Raw genomic sequence first — 22,408 nt, 5'->3', positions numbered from 1 at the left:
TGACTGAATGATTGTTGGATGCTTTTTTATAAAACGTTCAGTGGCGAGTATTCCATGCATTTCACGACGATATTAACATCTGATAAAGGATTGAAAAGTGGTTGAGAGGACACAACCTTTATATTTAAATCTCCAACTCTGGACTCAAAGTCATATGAAACCTCAAATTAAAAAAAAAAATATGCATATGTTTTTTTATAACTAAATTGATAGTTTTCATTATAAAACTTGTGTACTTATACTTTTTTCTGAAGAAATTTTTTAAAATTGTCCACATTTAGAAGAAGTTTACTTTTTTTTAATTGCTTGCTTCCAGGAAGCAATTCGCCGACATATTTTCCATATGCAAGTGACCTTATCGTGACCCTCCTCGTAAAATTCCGGTGATCGCAATACGCATTGATCTGTCATTAAAACGAACTATTATCTGATCGTACATGGTATACACGTGCTCAATATCCATGCTTCTTTGTTGATTGTTTACTATAAGGTGACAATCGGTAAACTACGGCTTCAAAACACGACAATTAAGTAGCTGCCATATTTTCACATCATAACAGACAGAGAGAAAAAAAAATTGACGATTATACGATATGTTTGCGTAAAAAATGATAAAATCGTGTACAGAAGACTAAGTTTATGATATATACAAGAATTCAAGAATTGGATAAACATTATTTTTCACCAGTCACTCGTTTCATATGACTTTAACATCTCTAGCGCTCGACTTTAGATCTACAGCGCTAGACTTTACACCCCAGCGCGCTGGACTTTAAAAACCACAACTCTATATCTGCGTGAGACCAGCAGATCACTGTATTATAGAGATGTTTTGCGTGGATTTATTGGCCACACAGACTAATATATCAGCAGTGCATATGGCCTAAGCTAGTTCTTATAGTTCAAACAAAGTAGACTAATCTTTTCTTATCCTTAATAATTGTTGACAAATAATAAAGATTGAATTTTGAAAGTCACAGAGAAATGAAATTTGGTCACTTCATAAACAAATCAAAGGTGGCAAAAAAGGTCTAACACAAAAACTCGTTAACCATAACCCATTTTTCATATATTCTGATTGATATTAATACATGTATAAGTGTAAAACAACTTCGATAAATATATATATACATCTTGAATAAAAACGCATAAAGAGATAAGATGTCAGTGGTTTAAAACAGTTCAATTTCTTCATTTATCTCCACATTTATTCGATAGTATTCAATAATAAATATTGGTAACCACTCCTAACAGCAAGAAAAGGCGGTATTTTTTATGTATCTTTGATATATATGTCGTTAAAACCGCTATTTATTTATATGTATTTTAAAAGTATTTTGGGGGAGTCAGTTATATTGTAAGTAATATATAATAAGTATAGTTGTGTGTATTCTAATGGAAAGTATGAGTGCTACAGCACCAACATAACTGATAGAAATATTACAGGTATGGCTCCCACACTATGCTGCATAAATAAGTTTACAAAAACAAAATCATCTAAGTTTAACAACTTATTTTCCCTAACTCTTGAAATAGAAATAGTTCAATAAAAATGATGTAAGGTGAAGAACTGACCATTTGGATTTTATAGCTTTGAGGCAACAAAGTTATCTCGGACCCAAGGATTTTTTTTTTCAAATTAAAAACCGATTTTTTTTCTAGAGTCGTTCACTCCTAGATTAAATTTACCTCTTTTATGCGCAGGACTTTTTACCTTTGATCTGAGCCTAGATAAATTTCAAAAATGTTCATTGCCCCTCCAATCTCAACAAAAAAGGACACTAAGTCACTAAGTACACATCAGAGAGAACTCGCATTCAATATAATAATATGTCCACAACTCAAAATGGTTTAAAAGAACCCTGTATGCATATCTTAATGAAAGGAAGTGCACATCCGATAGTCCAAAATCATTCAATAAATGAGTGCTCCCTCTTTTCTCGTTACGGCAAGTTACGTCAAGTTAAGGCGATTTTCGTCCGTTCGTAAGATGTTGAGAAACCTCTAGTAAGAGGGAAAGATTACTGCGTACGTATTTTCAGTTTTTCAAAATTTTTCTTCAATAAAAGCAATATTACCCCGGTGGAGAACGCGCGTTTATTACGAATACAGTTTTATTCCGACTGATGACAATGTGTTTGTTACAAGTTTTTATTATGCACCTGCATTTATTCATTTTTCTCCTTTCTAAAATTGTCCGCGATGAATATGTCATAATAGGTAGTATAGTTATCTATTTGAAACTTGAATTCACTTTTGCACCAAATCATTGCAAAATGTTACACCAAAAAAATGTCATATCAACTCGAATTTAGAATCTAGAATCCCTCGGTTCAACTGCCAAAGGAAAAAGGGATATCAAAATATTGATTACCTTTAACTAGCTCATATGGTAAATGTAAGTAATAGTAAAAGTTCAGTGATAAGTTAATATTGATATTAAAAGACCTTCGAACAAAAAAGGGTGTTGAGATTCTCGAGCCGGAAGGGCGAGGGGATTTGAACAGCCCTTTTTGTAAGGAGGTCTTTTAATATTAATATTAACTTAATCATTGAATTTTTACTGACTTACAAACCTTCAGAAACATAAGAAAGGTACGCAAAAAACACATGCAGAAGCCTTATTCCCCCTGAATTGTACGAGATAAATATATTCCAAAACATGAAAACAACACGTTATAAATTTCATGCGTTCGAAGCGCTTTTCTGGGTTTAACTTAATTAACAGTTACCTAATAGCATTGGAAACGGACCGATTATATGGCAGTACATCATTTAATCATTTATTTATTATAAGTTTATTAGCATCAAAATAAAACCATAGGCAATTATAGGATACAGTAGTTTTATAAAATTAAGGAGTAAATTTATACTTTTGAATTCCAACTTTTCAAAATAACGATTTTTTACTTTAAAAATGAGTAAATCAAAACTCTATACAAACCCTATTACAACTGACCTATGAATGTTCTGCACCAGATCTTGTTATATATATTTGATATTTTTAATCTGTCAGTAATCATGAAATAGATTCTCAAAGACCAGACCAAATAAAAACAGTAAGTAAACTCATCCAACAATTAGTTATTCAAACAGCTTGTTTCACAACTTTTAATCGAACAAACCTAGATGCATAAGGTCCTTCAGAGTATTCAGGTAAATGTCTATTTGGGTTTTAATTCTGTAAATTTCCTACACTACGTAACATGCAAATGCAAAATGATTAATGTTGTTTGTTCAGTCCAATTAGCTAACAAATCGTGTTTTGTTTTTGTTTTTGTTTTTTATTATTTATATAAGAATAAAATTGTATTAAAAAAGCCTAAATAAATGTAACATCTTTAGAATCAAGTTATGCAGGTTTTAGTGGCTTTATCAAAACGTGTATAGATGAGATATTTTCGCAAGGTTGATCATCATTCTTGAATTGAAATACAATGTATCACATGAAAACAACCACTTTTATTTTAGTCGTCCGTTATTCCCTTTACACGTCTTAATGAAGCATAAACCCCTGGAAAAAAAAACATTTCACCTTTCTTAATTTTATAATCGCGGCCTGATCATATTACTGTTACCATGAATAACGATTCATGATATATGATTATGTCAGGCCGCGAGGTCGTTGGTTCGAACCCCAACAGGTCAAACTCGGTGTCAGAAATGTTTCCGTGTAGGGTGACTTTTCTTCCTGTGGACTGTTACCTTGTGAACTTAAACGTTAAAAATCCCGCTCAACGTTTCGGTCTAGTACAAAGCAGGGTTAATATTCGTGTTATATTCATAGTCCTGAATATGCATTTAATTTGCCGCTAGACGTTAAAGCAGCCATTCAATATCATCATATATTTTACCGTTACTATAAAGTTAAGTGTTTTTCTTCTAATGGTTAATATTACACCTTAATTTCCACTGATCGAAATTTTAAAAAGGCAGATGATTTTTTTTCAACCATACAATTTTGCCTTTTGGGATATCTTTGACAGTAAATAATATTAAATTAAATGTGACTGTTGGGTTATCTTTGACGGTAAATATTATTAAATTAACTCCGTTTTTGTTGGTCATGAGGCAATTTTGAGCTTATTATTCTGTATTGATATCTTTCTATAACAAAATACTGTATGTTGACTTTTGATGTTTTTATTTCTCTGTGTCGTTGGGTTACTGTCGCATTAATGTATACCTTTATCTCCATTTATTCAAAGCTAAAGGATTGACTTTGGTATAGAAATATTGGCATCTCTGGACTTCTCCCGTCCGAGTGTATACCCTTGCTAAAGGGGTGCGTCCGTTTGGCTGTTCGGATATATAAATACGCATTTACGTCTGGTCGAAATAGAGTTGTCGAATATTCGATAATATTCGATGCCTTGTGTAGTGATTTTCACACTATCTAAACGTTAAACTGAGAATCATTCGAATAACTCTTTGAGGGGGTAATACGATCTACGCACAAATTTAACGATTGAAATCTTTAAACAACAACAAACTTCAGCTAAATCTTCAAATAAGTCGCATGACTGATTTTAGCACATGTTTTGGGTCTTTCGATAAGACAATAAATGTAGATGAAGAAAATATTTTAACAACAAAACCGATCAGTAAGACTATATCTAAAAGATAAACAAAACGGCCAAAGTAAGTTGAATTCTTATATAAATTGTTGCCCAATAAAACATTTTTTATCTATTTTTGCTTTTATGACAACTTTATCAGATAAAATAAAAACTTGAAACGGCTAAGTTGAACGAGACTGCCATCGTGGTACGCGTCAATATATGAGTTATTGCCTCTCAACGAAGATTTTTTTTCTGTTCTACTCCCCTTCTCCTAGTTTGACTGGATAGGATACAATATAACCCCTGATGTGGACTACGTAATTCACCATGTTCATGTTTCAAAAAAGATATGGAAAGAGAAAAATGAGGAAAGAAATGCTAAAATTTACGCTTAAAAAATCAAATATAAAATCAAATGTATATAAAAAATTGGAAAACTGTTTGAGACAATTATCAACTGAATACTAATGGTTATACGTTACTAAATGAAGCTGATTAATGGATTGCTCCCTTAACGTCCAGTGGCAAATATGCCCTGCATATTCACGATGAAATGCAACGTGGATCGACCGGAATCAAATGATAGCAATTTTAGAGTGACACTGTAATAAAAAACAGCGTTGACTAGGGGTTAAATATAAGCCGTACTAAAGTAAAGTTGAACCATGATCAAAATCGTAAGTTAAGCTATTATCGCTCCCTGGTATTTTTCCATTGCAGACGAATGCCAAAAACAAAACGACATGAATTTACAATCAATAACGGCCACTATAAGTAAATGAGATATGGATTTATTTTGTAAATAACTTCCTATTACATCCAACAATTTCCGGCTTTGGACAGGTTTATATTTCTACTGAAATACCGTCTGATTATTGACCGAAGATAATCAACCAAAAGCACTTTGAATCTCTGAAATTGCAAATTATGGTATTTTGCTGGCTGTTTTTTCACGATCCTATTTTGGACCCCCTGATTCTAAGAGGGTGTGTCTAATTAGTCATGCCCGATTAACTTTTAGTTAATAGAACCTCAACTTAAAGACCTACACCGGGTTGATAAGTTCGAGATAAAATAAGTACATAAAAGAGATCCTTTATGGAATGAGATCGCCCAAGGTATCTTAGATAATTATTTTGCGTTGTATAACAATCAAAAATGCACTCACAGGTTTGTAATGATAATAAAAACCAAGACATTTTAGAAGATTTTGCTTTTTGTTTTTTGGGTTTTTTTTTCGTACGTATTTCATCCTTTCTAAGATTAATCTTTAACTACCCTATTTTACTCATCTTTTTAAAAAAGCATAACAGTGACAAGAAAAACATATATGATTTTACAACGCCTTATGTACAACATTAAAAGCTTATCAAATTGATTTCAACAAAACTCATAGAGTTATCGATTCTTTTATACCTCTTTTGAAATGTTATAGTGTTCATGATTCCTTTTCCTGGTTACTTTTTTTCAATTCTTTCTTTTAAAGACCACATATTTTCCTAATTTTATGAATGTGCTGTCGTAACATTACTAGGTCTATGAATAAGACACTTCCGAAAATGACAGAGATGAATACCGCACCAACAAAACCAATTGTATGAGATGACTTGCGTTCGTCTTTAGCCGTTGTTAGTTTGCGGATAGTTGATGAGAGTTCAGTTTTGTTTACTTTTAATTGATCTTGAATCTGCCTGATGACTGGCTCTAACTCTTTCTTCAATTCCTCAATTGTTTGATTTTGCGGTAATTTCGACTCCCAATATTCCAGTTTTCTTCTGTACTCACATCGGCAAGGACACATTTCCGTTGCTAGTATAAACAAAACGATTATCAAATAGTTTTAATTGAAAAAAGGCACAATTCATCAATTGATATATGTAGAATTAATATAAGGGACCAACGAAAACGCATAACAAACAGGGCGCGATTAACCTGTTTGGATGGGGGTATTTTGCCGTCTTTCATCGCAAATGATTAAAAATATTAGTAAATGAATGTGCTATAAAAAGTATATTTTGAAAGATTTTTTTAAATTTTTAATCCAATGAAAATATGTATAGCAACATGTGCCTTTGGGCAAACTGCAGATGTATTATGTGTGTTTAGTATCACTTGACCGATAACACCACTGCAGGGTTGTCGAAAGGTAAAAACTAATTTGACGACGGAACTGTATGGTATTGTTCACAAATGATTTGTTTCTTTAGTACAGAACTAGTTAAATTGTAAAATCAATAAACGTACGACAAATTCTCTTAAGATAATGTTTTCTTTTATACCTACCTGTGATGATACAACGTCGGGCTAGTATTTTCAGGGTTCAATTTCTTAATAAAAGGCTTATCATTTCAGTATTAAAATGAAACTAATTCAACTGATATAGAACAGCATATTAAACAAATATTTGTAATAATGTATAAATTTTGTAATGTCTTTGTGTCATGTATATGGTCAATCTTTTTGTATCACCGATTTTGAATTGCACTTAAGGAACCTTCTTGTATTTTTTACATTATCCGTGACTAATTGTACACGTGTGCCAGGCTTTGTCTATGGGATTTTTTTTGTTTTGTATTGTACCTAGATTTTCCAATTGAGTTTGCCTTTCAAAAAAGACATTTCGATGTCGTTCCTGGTTTTTTAGAATGAAGGTAACCCATGAAAATCCATTCAGACACATCAAACTTATTTCAAAGAACAAGGTATTACCAAAGTGACAATCATAAGTCAAAGAGGAACCAACAAATCATCGCAAAAAACAAGTCTACAAAACACTATATAGAAAACTAATGACTGAGAAAAAAGGGGTGATCTCCACTGATCTAAAAGGGTAAGCAGATCCTGCACCACAAGCGACACCCGTGTTGTTTTGCTCATGATAAGTATAAATTCGGTTATAAGTCTCATTGGGTAATGCCACAAGCGAGAAATGTGGAAGCGATTGTTACTACAAGTGGAACATGCATGTGTCTGTGGTAATCTGTAACAAATTAAGTCCATAACGATCGATCAAATCATTATCGCGTCCAATAAAGTTTCGAATAGATGACTTCAACTTTACTATTAGAAACCTCGGTTAAATAGCCTCTGTGTCAGCAGCAACCCTCTGTGAAGTAAATGATATCAGGAAACTCTAGCTCAGGGATATCGAATCAACTGGTAGATATATAAAATGTCATATTTTCATTTTCTAGTCCTGAGTCAATATCACTGCTAGTGGAGTAGAGCCCAGAAGTCAGTGATTCACAGATGACATGATTGTTAACATATATTCTTTAAAATTTGCCTTGTTTAATCTAAAATTATAAAGAAACTATAATTCCAACTCCCTCAGGAAAAGTTGATCCAAGAAGGTTATGCAAAGATTCCCTTGTTTTCATATAGCTCGTATTTTTTATTTATCCATGGTGGTCGAAGTTTTCGTTGTGAGCGTTCCTGATGAAGGTACATCAAATAAAGATCTTTGGATGCACCAATTTTATCAAGTGTTGTTTGTTTTTCTCTGTTCATATTATTTTCTTCCATAGTAGCAGTAAATGCTAATTTGAAAGCGTATTTTAAAACAATGAAATTAATTTAACATACAAGTATTTACGAAGAGTCTTCTGAGTATGGTTTCAAGTAATCCTGTGGCTTTGGTAAAACTGCATTCGTAACTTCCTTGGTCAGACCATTTAACAGAATCTAATACTAGATTTGGTAACGTCAAACCATTTGCATATTCAGACACTATCACACTTGTATCATTTACAGATCTGGTCCATTTAGTCTGTAGGTTACTGACGCCACAAGTAAGATTGACGCTTTCACCCTCGTTGACTATCATATCTGTGAAAGAACATGAACTTATGATACACTTGAATCCTGTGAATATGATATCTATGGTACAGCGTTTGTTAACCCGATAAAATGCATGTTTTTGCAAATACTCATAATTTAACATGTTTAATTTATACATTTGTTTCAAATTTAAATGTTCAAAACCATTAAAATGTGGAAGCAAGTTTCTTTAGCTTTAAATGGCTAAAATGGCCTTTTATAATATAATTTTATGAAATAAAAACAAGCTGAACCAACGCCTCCGAAATGCCCTGTTGAATGAGTCACGTTAAGTGGTTCTTATTTTTGTATACATTGTCCTAAAGACGCCAATCTATTCGACGAAACATGTCAACCGATAAAAGTTGCAGGTCACTTTAGTGTTGCCAATTTACTTTTTCAAGGGGGTAGACTTGGAGTATGGGAGACAGCTCTTACAAATGTATCGGAAGTCATTTGTGCGTTTTAACCTTGCATTAATTGAAGCAGTGATCAAGCATTTATGTTGCTTTCATTTGGTTAGGAAAATGATGCAGGAGCATATAAAAAAATTGTACAAGGCTTACTCCAATAAGCATTAAATAATGAAATCTGAATTACACTTTTTATCTGAAGATTCAAAAATCAAAAGCTGAGGAAGGAAATTAAAATTCATGAATGAAATGTTTTAAATAAAAAAGGCTATGTACTGAGGAGTTTTAAGAACATTGGAATGACTCTTGAAATCACTGTGATTAAATCTTGAAAGTGTTGGGGAAAATTGAATTGGAAAACAATTGTATAGAAGTCATAAAGTTTCAGTGTTAAGCTATTGCCGTATTGGTTGATATTATGTACTTAACTGTATGTCTTTAGTTTTCAAACTGAAACGGCAATATTCTAGAAGAGATGATCTGAACATTCATCCTAGTACAAGCTAATGCTAACTAATAACCTACATAAGCACAAAGATTGTACCTAGATAGCCAACATAGTGTAATTTTTCACGTGGTAGATTAAATGTTCTGCCATTCATCCTGGTCAACTTACTGTAAACAGCCTACCTATTGTATCAATTATTAATTCAATATATTCCCGAATTGCATAAAATAACAGCGATTCGATGTTGAGCAAGAAACATTCAATCAATATTTTTTTAAAGTGACTGTTGAAGGTGCAATAATGCGTTTATGTAAATTGTGGGCAATGGCAAAACGTGCAGTAGTATTGTTATTAGGTACATGTACATACTTTTATGTTACATATTGTTTGCACACACTATTATATTGTGTTGAAACTTTTCTCCCATAGTGTTATGCAGATCCCATGCCTTGGCGGAGTGATCTGTGTTTCTTTTTTTCAAAAGTTTCAAATTTTTAAATATATTGTTTGTAGGTGTTGTATTGAGGGTTCAAACGAGCTATATTTCAATATGCTAAACAAAATGCTAATAAAAATAAAGTTTAATAATTTGCATATTTCAAAAACAAAGAACAAACATTCCATATCATTTAAATCCCGTCAAATTAAAGAGCATGTATCGATTCTCAACAATAAGAGAATTGGGTGTTCTAGCGATCACAGATACACTCTTGAGCATGAAAAATCTATTAAAAATCGAACTTGACTAGAATAGTATGGTCCATTTTATTGTGTTTACCATTTTACCATCATCCAACAAAAAACAAAACATTTAAGGAACCAAAGGGGCACAACTCTTTATCAGGAGAGTCAAATCACACCTCAATGGTAGTTTATGGTCCATGTCATCGTGTTAAAATTTTAAAGATTCTCAGTCTGGCAAGGGGTACTCTTGTTATTACCTGAAAACAAATACACCTTTTTTATATAATAAAGGGACACACCTCTTGAACGGTGAATACCATATACCGTAAAAATCGAACTAGACCTGTAATTAAAGGTTCATGAATTTATGAAAAACTCTGTAAAAGTTCCGGAAATCAAAAAATTTCCTAAACGAGAATTTACACTCTGTTTGCTATTAATGGAGGTCTCTTGTTTGGGTGAATTTGTAAGCGTAGAATGATTTCTATTCAGATATATGCAGGTTTTTTCTAAGCATTGATTTCATTAAAAATTCAGATATATTATTAGATATCAATAAATAGAAAACTTATTTCTCAATAAAACATTGTCAATTCTATTGATTTACGTTGTTAAATTTTAGACATATTATGAAATTTAGGCTCTAACACCCTAAGGTAAGTTTACCGTTGATGATTTTTTTATTCTTTTTATGTCTCTTTTTATCAAATAGATCTTAACGTTTTACTATTTAAACTTCCAATGGCTTTCATATGTTTTGGTTTAAGTGTTCTTGATGAAGGTAAATCCACAAAAGCGCTTCGAACGCACGAAATGTATAAAGTGTATTTTCATTTATTTGAGAAATGGGATATATTGATTTTTGTTTCGGAAGCAAATTATGGATGTTAAACTTATATCATTGTTTACTAAGCGTTGATGTTGTCGTTTTGGTGTTGTGTTTGACATTGCCATAAAAGCGGGAGGTTTGGCATGCCACAAAACCAGGTTCAACCCACCATTTTTTTCTTAAAATGTCCTGTACCAAGTCAGGAAAATGGCCATTGTTATATTATAGTTCGTTTCTGTGTGTGTGTTACATTTTAATGTGGTGTTTTCGTTGTGTCGTTGTTCTCCTTTTATATTTGATGCGTTTTCCTCAGTTTTAGTTTGTAACCCGGATTTGTTTTTATCTCTATCGATTTATGAGTTTCGAACAGCGGTACACTACTGTTGCCTTTATTTACTACAGTGGTCATAAAATTAATCTAAATAGCCCATTTATTTAATGAAAATAAATTTAATTTTGAGTAGTCTATGACACATTCAAATTGTTTTACATAACTATGTTCTATTGCATTGATTAAACATTCTTGAAGGTGATAAAAAGTGCACAGAAAATTGACACATTAGGTTAAATTTATTAAGATTTAATCATAAATTAGCAGACAGCACAGCACAACTTCGAACCAAGCAAAACGTCTTGCATTCGTGCATTACCGAACTAATCATTCTGCTAATATATATTCTGATAGCTGAGATTCCCTTTTTTCATTTAAACAAATAAAGTTCTTTCCGAAAATTATGGGAAGCTTTTTATGTCGGTTTAAATGACTTTATTTATATTTTATACTTTTTGTTCAATTATTGATATTTTAAATGGCTTACATGTTAAACTTCAAATTGTTCTTATTTTGAATAGTTCGTACTTCTATTCAATAAGTATTTCTAGATCAGTTCTTTTACGGTTTTGTGTATTAATGGCTTATCAAACTTTTTTTATTCGCATGCCAGTTCTGAGTCATATGGAGACGGACCGAACGTCTGGTGGTCTCCGTGGAAAATCTTATTCTTTTGGTGATTTTTTATGGTTCTTTTAATTTCAATCATATGACCATAGCAAATATAAAAAAAAATTATGTTTTTTGTAAATTGAAAATACCTTTCAACTGACAGACTGCACTGTATTTATTACTTTTACCACATTTAATGTCATGCCATCTTCTTGTTGCCTTAGGAATAATTACACAATTCTCTGTATCGCCACCTCCTGGCTCTCCTACAAAAATAACACACATGCAAATTTAATACCGTAAATGCAGTTCTAAATGGAACTCCAAAGGAGACTGTATTTCGTAGGTGGTTTTCAAATACACAAAGTACTGTTTTGTAGTGGTCTGTCATCACAGTGACTATCAGCTTATATTTAATCTTGTTTTGCGAAATCATATCTTTCACATCGGCTTTGTTTAGGGACTTATCATTTTTTACCTGGGAAGGGGGGCTGGTCATTTTGAAATCAAACATATAAAATTTTCTTGATCCCCCCATAATATTTCACTATTTTTATTTGATCCCCCCTGTACAAACATTTAAAAAATGTGATCCCCCCCTCTATTAAACATTAACATGCCAAAATTTTTACATGCAAAACACTTACCGAGTTATTTCACAGAAATATTGCAAACATGAAATAGTCTTTTCTAATTTCCTATATTGGGCTATTAAAGAAAACTTGTTCCTAAGTAACTCTGTAAAAAATATACTAGTATATGTCCCTCTTTTGCGTAAACGTAAGTTTTACGTTAGGCCTTATAAAAACCTCCATTGAGTCGGTAAACTTTTATATGGAATAGTTCATGCTTTTAGCTTGAACAATTCAATTACTCATTTATTGTCTCGCCTTGACGGAGTCAAAAAGCGAGACAAAGGTATGCTGTTTCCGGCGTCGGCGGCGACGGCGGCGTCAACAATGTATTAGTTTGTGATTAGGTCTAGTTCATGGTGAACCACTAGTGGTAGGTCAATGATATTTGGTATGCTGTTGTATTAGCATTGGCACATCTCATTACCATAGAGATTATTTGGCCCAGCCCCCTCAGTCAAGGTCTATTGACTTTGAAACTTTTCATAGTTAATATGTATTAGTTTGTGATTAGGTCAGTTCAAGGGGAACCATTAGTGGTAGGCCAATGTTAATTGGTGTTCAGTTGTATAAGCATTAGCACATCTCACTTCCATGGAGAATATTTGGCCCCGTCCCCTCAGTCATGGTCTATTTACTTTGAAACTTTTCCTTAGTTTACATGTATTAGTTTGTGATAAGATTAGTTTAAGATGAACTGCTAATGTTAAGTCAATGATATTTGGTATGTAAATTTATTGGCATTTGCAAGTATCGTTTTCATAGAGATTATATAGCCCCACCTCTGATGGTTCATTGACTTTGAAACTTTTACATAGTTTACAAGTTAATGTTTGTGTTTAGGTTTGTTTATAATAAGTCAATGGTATTTGGAATGCAGTTGCATTAGCATTGGCACATCTCAATCCATGGAGATTGTTTAGCCATGTACCTTCAGTCATGGTTCATCGACTTTGAATATTTGCATAACTTACATGTTAAAGTATTGCTATTTTAATTTCAACATTTGGAAATTACAAAAAGGCGAGACATATCTCTGTGATAACAGTTTATTGTTACATTTCATTCATAAATGTGTGATATATCATCGTAACCCCAAAATTTTGTTTTATTAGCCTAAACAGGACAAATTTTGAGGGAATGAGAGGTCTAAATGGACCCAAATGGATCTTTTAATGAAAACAAAAAGGCACATTAGTGGTGTTCGTCATCTCAGAATCATCTGTTTAGACTTTTGTATCAAAATTCAACTGTTTGTATGCAGATTAGATGAATATTTGATCATTTATTGGAGAATTTATTGCCCTACACTATTTTCTTTTATGATGCGGCTTGATTTTAATTTTTTTACCAAATTTTTCACAAATCGCTTTAAATTTTAATTTATACTTAATTTCTCCCAAACTATTAAGCTGATTATAACAAAATGTGAGTGAAATACCGTATATCGGGTTTTTTTCGCGTCAGGTTTTTTTCGCGATATGATGACAAAATGGGCAGGTTTAATTTTCGCTGAGTGGGAAAATACACGCGAAAATATAACTGTATCGTATTGTTAAAAATACAAATATCCGTGTATATATGTGATTTATTTTAATTCTAATTTTACATAGATGCAAAGATCAACTTTTCAAAATAACGATTTTTTACTTTAAAAATGAGTAAATCAAAACTCTATACAAACCCTATTACAACTGACCTATGAATGTTCTGCACCAGATCTTGTTATATATATTTGATATTTTTAATCTGTCAGTAATCATGAAATAGATTCTCAAAGACCAGACCAAATAAAAACAGTAAGTAAACTCATCCAACAATTAGTTATTCAAACAGCTTGTTTCACAACTTTTAATCGAACAAACCTAGATGCATAAGGTCCTTCAGAGTATTCAGGTAAATGTCTATTTGGGTTTTAATTCTGTAAATTTCCTACACTACGTAACATGCAAATGCAAAATGATTAATGTTGTTTGTTCAGTCCAATTAGCTAACAAATCGTGTTTTGTTTTTGTTTTTGTTTTTTATTATTTATATAAGAATAAAATTGTATTAAAAAAGCCTAAATAAATGTAACATCTTTAGAATCAAGTTATGCAGGTTTTAGTGGCTTTATCAAAACGTGTATAGATGAGATATTTTCGCAAGGTTGATCATCATTCTTGAATTGAAATACAATGTATCACATGAAAACAACCACTTTTATTTTAGTCGTCCGTTATTCCCTTTACACGTCTTAATGAAGCATAAACCCCTGGAAAAAAAAACATTTCACCTTTCTTAATTTTATAATCGCGGCCTGATCATATTACTGTTACCATGAATAACGATTCATGATATATGATTATGTCAGGCCGCGAGGTCGTTGGTTCGAACCCCAACAGGTCAAACTCGGTGTCAGAAATGTTTCCGTGTAGGGTGACTTTTCTTCCTGTGGACTGTTACCTTGTGAACTTACACGTTAAAAATCCCGCTCAACGTTTCGGTCTAGTACGAAGCAGGGTTAATATTCGTGTTATATTCATAGTCCTGAATATGCATTTAATTTGCCGCTAGACGTTAAAGCAGCCATTCAATATCATCATATATTTTACCGTTACTATAAAGTGAAGTGTTTTTCTTCTAATGGTTAATATTACACCTTAATTTCCACTGATCGAAATTTTAAAAAGGCAGATGATTTTTTTTCAACCATACAATTTTGCCTTTTGGGATATCTTTGACAGTAAATAATATTAAATTAAATGTGACTGTTGGGTTATCTTTGACGGTAAATATTATTAAATTAACTCCGTTTTTGTTGGTCATGAGGCAATTTTGAGCTTATTATTCTGTATTGATATCTTTCTATAACAAAATACTGTATGTTGACTTTTGATGTTTTTATTTCTCTGTGTCGTTGGGTTACTGTCGCATTAATGTATACCTTTATATCCATTTATTCAAAGCTAAAGGATTGACTTTGGTATAGAAATATTGGCATCTCTGGACATGAATATGCATTTAATTTGCCGCTAGACGTTAAAGCAGCCATTCAATATCATCATATATTTTACCGTTACTATAAAGTGAAGTGTTTTTCTTCTAATGGTTAATATTACACCTTAATTTCCACTGATCGAAATTTTAAAAAGGCAGATGATTTTTTTTCAACCATACAATTTTGCCTTTTGGGATATCTTTGACAGTAAATAATATTAAATTAAATGTGACTGTTGGGTTATCTTTGACGGTAAATATTATTAAATTAACTCCGTTTTTGTTGGTCATGAGGCAATTTTGAGCTTATTATTCTGTATTGATATCTTTCTATAACAAAATACTGTATGTTGACTTTTGATGTTTTTATTTCTCTGTGTCGTTGGGTTACTGTCGCATTAATGTATACCTTTATATCCATTTATTCAAAGCTAAAGGATTGACTTTGGTATAGAAATATTGGCATCTCTGGACTTCTCCCGTCCGAGTGTATACCCTTGCTAAAGGGGTGCGTCCGTTTGGCTGTTCGGATATATAAATACGCATTTACGTCTGGTCGAAATAGAGTTGTCGAATATTCGATAATATTCGATGCCTTGTGTAGTGATTTTCACACTATCTAAACGTTAAACTGAGAATCATTCGAATAACTCTTTGAGGGGGTAATACGATCTACGCACAAATTTAACGATTGAAATCTTTAAACAACAACAAACTTCAGCTAAATCTTCAAATAAGTCGCATGACTGATTTTAGCACATGTTTTGGGTCTTTCGATAAGACAATAAATGTAGATGAAGAAAATATTTTAACAACAAAACCGATCAGTAAGACTATATCTAAAAGATAAACAAAACGGCCAAAGTAAGTTGAATTCTTATATAAATTGTTGCCCAATAAAACATTTTTTATCTATTTTTGCTTTTATGACAACTTTATCAGATAAAATAAAAACTTGAAACGGCTAAGTTGAACGAGACTGCCATCGTGGTACGCGTCAATATATGAGTTATTGCCTCTCAACGAAGATTTTTTTTCTGTTCTACTCCCCTTCTCCTAGTTTGACTGGATAGGATACAATATAACCCCTGATGTGGACTACGTAATTCACCATGTTCATGTTTCAAAAAAGATATGGAAAGAGAAAAATGAGGAAAGAAATGCTAAAATTTACGCTTAAAAAATCAAATATAAAATCAAATGTATATAAAAAATTGGAAAACTGTTTGAGACAATTATCAACTGAATACTAATGGTTATACGTTACTAAATGAAGCTGATTAATGGATTGCTCCCTTAACGTCCAGTGGCAAATATGCCCTGCATATTCACGATGAAATGCAACGTGGATCGACCGGAATCAAATGATAGCAATTTTAGAGTGACACTGTAATAAAAAACAGCGTTGACTAGGGGTTAAATATAAGCCGTACTAAAGTAAAGTTGAACCATGATCAAAATCGTAAGTTAAGCTATTATCGCTCCCTGGTATTTTTCCATTGCAGACGAATGCCAAAAACAAAACGACATGAATTTACAATCAATAACGGCCACTATAAGTAAATGAGATATGGATTTATTTTGTAAATAACTTCCTATTACATCCAACAATTTCCGGCTTTGGACAGGTTTATATTTCTACTGAAATACCGTCTGATTATTGACCGAAGATAATCAACCAAAAGCACTTTGAATCTCTGAATTTGCAAATTATGGTATTTTGCTGGCTGTTTTTTCACGATCCTATTTTGGACCCCCTGATTCTAAGAGGGTGTGTCTAATTAGTCATGCCCGATTAACTTTTAGTTAATAGAACCTCAACTTAAAGACCTACACCGGGTTGATAAGTTCGAGATAAAATAAGTACATAAAAGAGATCCTTTATGGAATGAGATCGCCCAAGGTATCTTAGATAATTATTTTGCGTTGTATAACAATCAAAAATGCACTCACAGGTTTGTAATAATAATAAAAACCAAGACATTTTAGAAGATTTTGCTTTTTGTTTTTTGGGGTTTTTTTTCGTACGTATTTCATCCTTTCTAAGATTAATCTTTAACTACCCTATTTTACTCATCTTTTTAAAAAAGCATAACAGTGACAAGAAAAACATATATGATTTTACAACACCTTATGTACAACATTAAAAGCTTATCAAATTGATTTCAACAAAACTCATAGAGTTATCGATTCTTTTATACCTCTTTTGAAATGTTATAGTGTTCATGATTCCTTTTCCTGGTTACTTTTTTTCAATTCTTTCTTTTAAAGACCACATATTTTCCTAATTTTATGAATGTGCTGTCGTAACATTACTAGGTCTATGAATAAGACACTTCCGAAAATGACAGAGATGAATACCGCACCAACAAAACCAATTGTATGAGATGACTTGCGTTCGTCTTTAGCCGTTGTTAGTTTGCGGATAGTTGATGAGAGTTCAGTTTTGTTTACTTTTAATTGATCTTGAATCTGCCTGATGACTGGCTCTAACTCTTTCTTCAATTCCTCAATTGTTTGATTTTGCGGTAATTTCGACTCCGAATATTCCAGTTTTCTTCTGTACTCACATCGGCAAGGACACATTTCCGTTGCTAGTATAAACAAAACGATTATCAAATAGTTTTAATTGAAAAAAGGCACAATTCATCAATTGATATATGTAGAATTAATATAAGGGACCAACGAAAACGCATAACAAACAGGGCGCGATTAACCTGTTTGGATGGGGGTATTTTGCCGTCTTTCATCGCAAATGATTAAAAATATTAGTAAATGAATGTGCTATAAAAAGTATATTTTGAAAGATTTTTTAAAATTTTTAATCCAATGAAAATATGTATAGCAACATGTGCCTTTGGGCAAACTGCAGATGTATTATGTGTGTTTAGTATCACTTGACCGATAACACCACTGCAGGGTTGTCGAAAGGTAAAAACTAATTTGACGACGGAACTGTATGGTATTGTTCACAAATGATTTGTTTCTTTAGTACAGAACTAGTTAAATTGTAAAATCAATAAACGTACGACAAATTCTCTTAAGATAATGTTTTCTTTTATACCTACCTGTGATGATACAACGTCGGGCTAGTATTTTCAGGGTTCAATTTCTTAATAAAAGGCTTATCATTTCAGTATTAAAATGAAACTAATTCAACTGATATAGAACAGCATATTAAACAAATATTTGTAATAATGTATAAATTTTGTAATGTCTTTGTGTCATGTATATGGTCAATCTTTTTGTATCACCGATTTTGAATTGCACTTAAGGAACCTTCTTGTATTTTTTACATTATCCGTGACTAATTGTACACGTGTGCCAGGCTTTGTCTATGGGATTTTTTTTGTTTTGTTTTGTACCTAGATTTTCCAATTGAGTTTGCCTTTCAAAAAAGACATTTCGATGTCGTTCCTGGTTTTTTAGAATGAAGGTAACCCATGAAAATCCATTCAGACACATCAAACTTATTTCAAAGAACAAGGTATTACCAAAGTGACAATCATAAGTCAAAGAGGAACCAACAAATCATCGCAAAAAACAAGTCTACAAAACACTATATAGAAAACTAATGACTGAGAAAAAAGGGGTGATCTCCACTGATCTAAAAGGGTAAGCAGATCCTGCACCACAAGCGACACCCGTGTTGTTTTGCTCATGATAAGTATAAATTCGGTTATAAGTCTCATTGGGTAATGCCACAAGCGAGAAATGTGGAAGCGATTGTTACTACAAGTGGCACATGCATGTGTTTGTGGTAATCTGTAACAAATTAAGTCCATAACGATCGATCAAATCATTATCGCGTCCAATAAAGTTTCGAATAGATGACTTCAACTTTACTATTAGAAACCTCGGTTAAATAGCCTCTGTGTCAGCAGCAACCCTCTGTGAAGTAAATGATATCAGGAAACTCTAGCTCAGGAATATCGAATCAACTGGTAGATATATAAAATGTCATATTTTCATTTTCTAGTCCTGAGTCAATATCACTGCTAGTGGAGTAGAGCCCAGAAGTCAGTGATTCACAGATGACATGATTGTTAACATATATTCTTTAAAATTTGCCTTGTTTAATCTAAAATTATAAAGAAACTATAATTCCAACTCCCTCAGGAAAAGTTGATCCAAGAAGGTTATGCAAAGATTCCCTTGTTTTCATATAGCTTGTATTTTTTACTTATCCATGGTGGTCGAAGTTTTCGTTGTGAGCGTTCCTGATGAAGGTACATCAAATAAAGATCTTTGGATGCACCAATTTTATCAAGTGTTGTTTGTTTTTCTCTGTTCATATTATTTTCTTCCATAGTAGCAGTAAATGCTAATTTGAAAGCGTATTTTAAAACAATGAAATTAATTTAACATACAAGTATTTACGAAGAGTCTTCTGAGTATGGTTTCAAGTAATCCTGTGGCTTTGGTAAAACTGCATTCGTAACTTCCTTGGTCAGACCATTTAACAGAATCTAATACTAGATTTGGTAACGTCAAACCATTTGCATATTCAGACACTATCACACTTGTATCATTTACAGATCTGGTCCATTTAGTCTGTAGGTTACTGACGCCACAAGTAAGATTGACGCTTTCACCCTCGTTGACTATCATATCTGTGAAAGAACATGAACTTATGATACACTTGAATCCTGTGAATATGATATCTATGGTACAGCGTTTGTTAACCCGATAAAATGCATGTTTTTGCAAATACTCATAATTTAACATGTTTAATTTATACATTTGTTTCAAATTTAAATGTTCAAAACCATTAAAATGTGGAAGCAAGTTTCTTTAGCTTTAAATGGCTAAAATGGCCTTTTATAATATAATTTTATGAAATAAAAACAAGCTGAACCAACGCCTCCGAAATGCCCTGTTGAATGAGTCACGTTAAGTGGTTCTTATTTTTGTATACATTGTCCTAAAGACGCCAATCTATTCGACGAAACATGTCAACCGATAAAAGTTGCAGGTCACTTTAGTGTTGCCAATTTACTTTTTCAAGGGGGTAGACTTGGAGTATGGGAGACAGCTCTTACAAATGTATCGGAAGTCATTTGTGCGTTTTAACCTTGCATTAATTGAAGCAGTGATCAAGCATTTATGTTGCTTTCATTTGGTTAGGAAAATGATGCAGGAGCATATAAAACAATTATACAAGGCTTACTCCAATAAGCATTAAATAATGAAATCTGAATTACACTTTTTATCTGAAGATTCAAAAATCAAAAGCTGAGGAAGGAAATTAAAATTCATGAATGAAATGTTTTAAATAAAAAAGGCTATGTACTGAGGAGTTTTAAGAACATTGGAATGACTCTTGAAATCATTGTGATTAAATCTTGAAAGGTTTGGGGAAAATTGAATTGGAAAACAATTGTATAGAAGTCATAAAGTTTCAGTGTTAAGCTATTGCCGTATTGGTTGATATTATGTACTTAACTGTATGTCTTTAGTTTTCAAACTGAAACGGCAATATTCTAGAAGAGATGATCTGAACAATTATCCTAGTACAAGCTAATGCTAACTAATAACCTACATAAGCACAAAGATTGTACCTAGATAGCCAACATAGTGTAATTTTTCACGTGGTAGATTAAATGTTCTGCCATTCATCCTGGTCAACTTACTGTAAACAGCCTACCTATTGTATCAATTATTAATTCAATATATTCCCGAATTGCATAAAATAACAGCGATTCGATGTTAAGCAAGAAACATTCAATCAATATTTTTTTAAAGTGACTGTTGAAGGTGCAATAATGCGTTTATGTAAATTGTGGGCAATGGCAAAACGTGCAGTAGTATTGTTATTAGGTACATGTACATACTTTTATGTTGCATATTGTTTACACACACTATTATATTGTGTTGAAACTTTTCTCCCATAGTGTTATGCAGATCCCATGCCTTGGCGAAGTGATCTGTGTTTCTTTTTTTTCAAAAGTTTCAAATTTTTAAATATATTGTTTGTAGGTGTTGTATTGAGGGTTCAAACGAGCTATATTTCAATATGCTAAACAAAATGCTAATAAAAATAAAGTTTAATAATTTGCATATTTCAAAAACAAAGAACAAACATTCCATATCATTTAAATCCCGTCAAATTAAAGAGCATGTATCGATTCTCAACAATAAGAGAATTGGGTGTTCTAGTGATCACAGATACACTCTTGAGCATGAAAAATCTATTAAAAATCGAACTTGACTAGAATAGTATGGTCCATTTTATTGTGTTTACCATTTTACCATCATCCAACAAAAAACAAAACATTTAAGGAACCAAAGGGGCACAACTCTTTATCAGGAGAGTCAAATCACACCTCAATGGTAGTTTATGGTCCATGTCATCGTGTTAAAATTTTAAAGATTCTCAGTCTGGCAGGGGGTACTCTTGTTATTACCTGAAAACAAATACACCTTTTTTATATAATAAAGGGACACACCTCTTGAACGGTGAATACCATATACCGTAAAAATCGAACTAGACCTGTAATTAAAGGTTCATGAATTTATGAAAAACTCTGTAAAAGTTCCGGAAATCAAAAAATTTCCTAAACGAGAATTTACACTCTGTTTGCTATTAATGGAGGTCTCTTGTTTGGGTGAATTTGTAAGCGTAGAATGATTTCTATTCAGATATATGCAGGTTTTTTCTAAGCATTGATTTCATTAAAAATTCAGATATATTATTAGATATCAATAAATAGAAAACTTATTTCTCAATAAAACATTGTCAATTCTATTGATTTACGTTGTTAAATTTTAGACATATTATGAAATTTAGGCTCTAACACCCTAAGGTAAGTTTACCGTTGATGATTTTTTTATTCTTTTTATGTCTCTTTTTATCAAATAGATCTTAACGTTTTACTATTTAAACTTCCAATGGCTTTCATATGTTTTGGTTTAAGTGTTCTTGATGAAGGTAAATCCACAAAAGCGCTTCGAACGCACGAAATGTATAAAGTGTATTTTCATTTATTTGAGAAATGGGATATATTGATTTTTGTTTCGGAAGCAAATTATGGATGTTAAACTTATATCATTGTTTACTAAGCGTTGATGTTGTCGTTTTGGTGTTGTGTTTGACATT

The 22,408-nt window shown here is 32.3% G+C and overlaps 1 protein-coding gene across 3 annotated transcripts in view; it reads right to left on the bottom strand.

Moving 5' to 3' along the window:
* Positions 1-5,798: 5,798 nt before the first annotated feature.
* The window catches only part of LOC127714840 (uncharacterized), a 41,246-nt gene continuing 24,636 nt past the window's right edge, over positions 5,799-22,408 (bottom strand). Inside the window, exons 4-6 of one of the 3 annotated variants that reach the window (XM_052220874.1) lie at positions 11,848-11,964; positions 8,148-8,390; positions 5,799-6,371 (exon numbers count right to left, since the gene is read on the bottom strand). In XM_052220874.1, coding sequence (XP_052076834.1) covers positions 6,043-6,371; positions 8,148-8,390; positions 11,848-11,964 — 689 coding nt within the window. In that variant the 3' untranslated portion in view covers positions 5,799-6,042. Of the gene's footprint in view, positions 6,372-8,147; positions 8,391-11,847; positions 11,965-19,679; positions 19,923-22,408 lie in introns of all 3 variants that reach the window. The other 2 variants (XM_052220873.1, XM_052220872.1) reach the window with 2 other exon arrangements.

Source organism: Mytilus californianus, unplaced genomic scaffold, assembly GCF_021869535.1.
Source record: "Mytilus californianus isolate M0D057914Y unplaced genomic scaffold, xbMytCali1.0.p SCAF_9, whole genome shotgun sequence".
Classification (NCBI taxonomy): Eukaryota; Metazoa; Mollusca; class Bivalvia; order Mytilida; family Mytilidae; genus Mytilus; species Mytilus californianus.
This window is presented reverse-complemented; position numbering and strand designations above follow the sequence as displayed.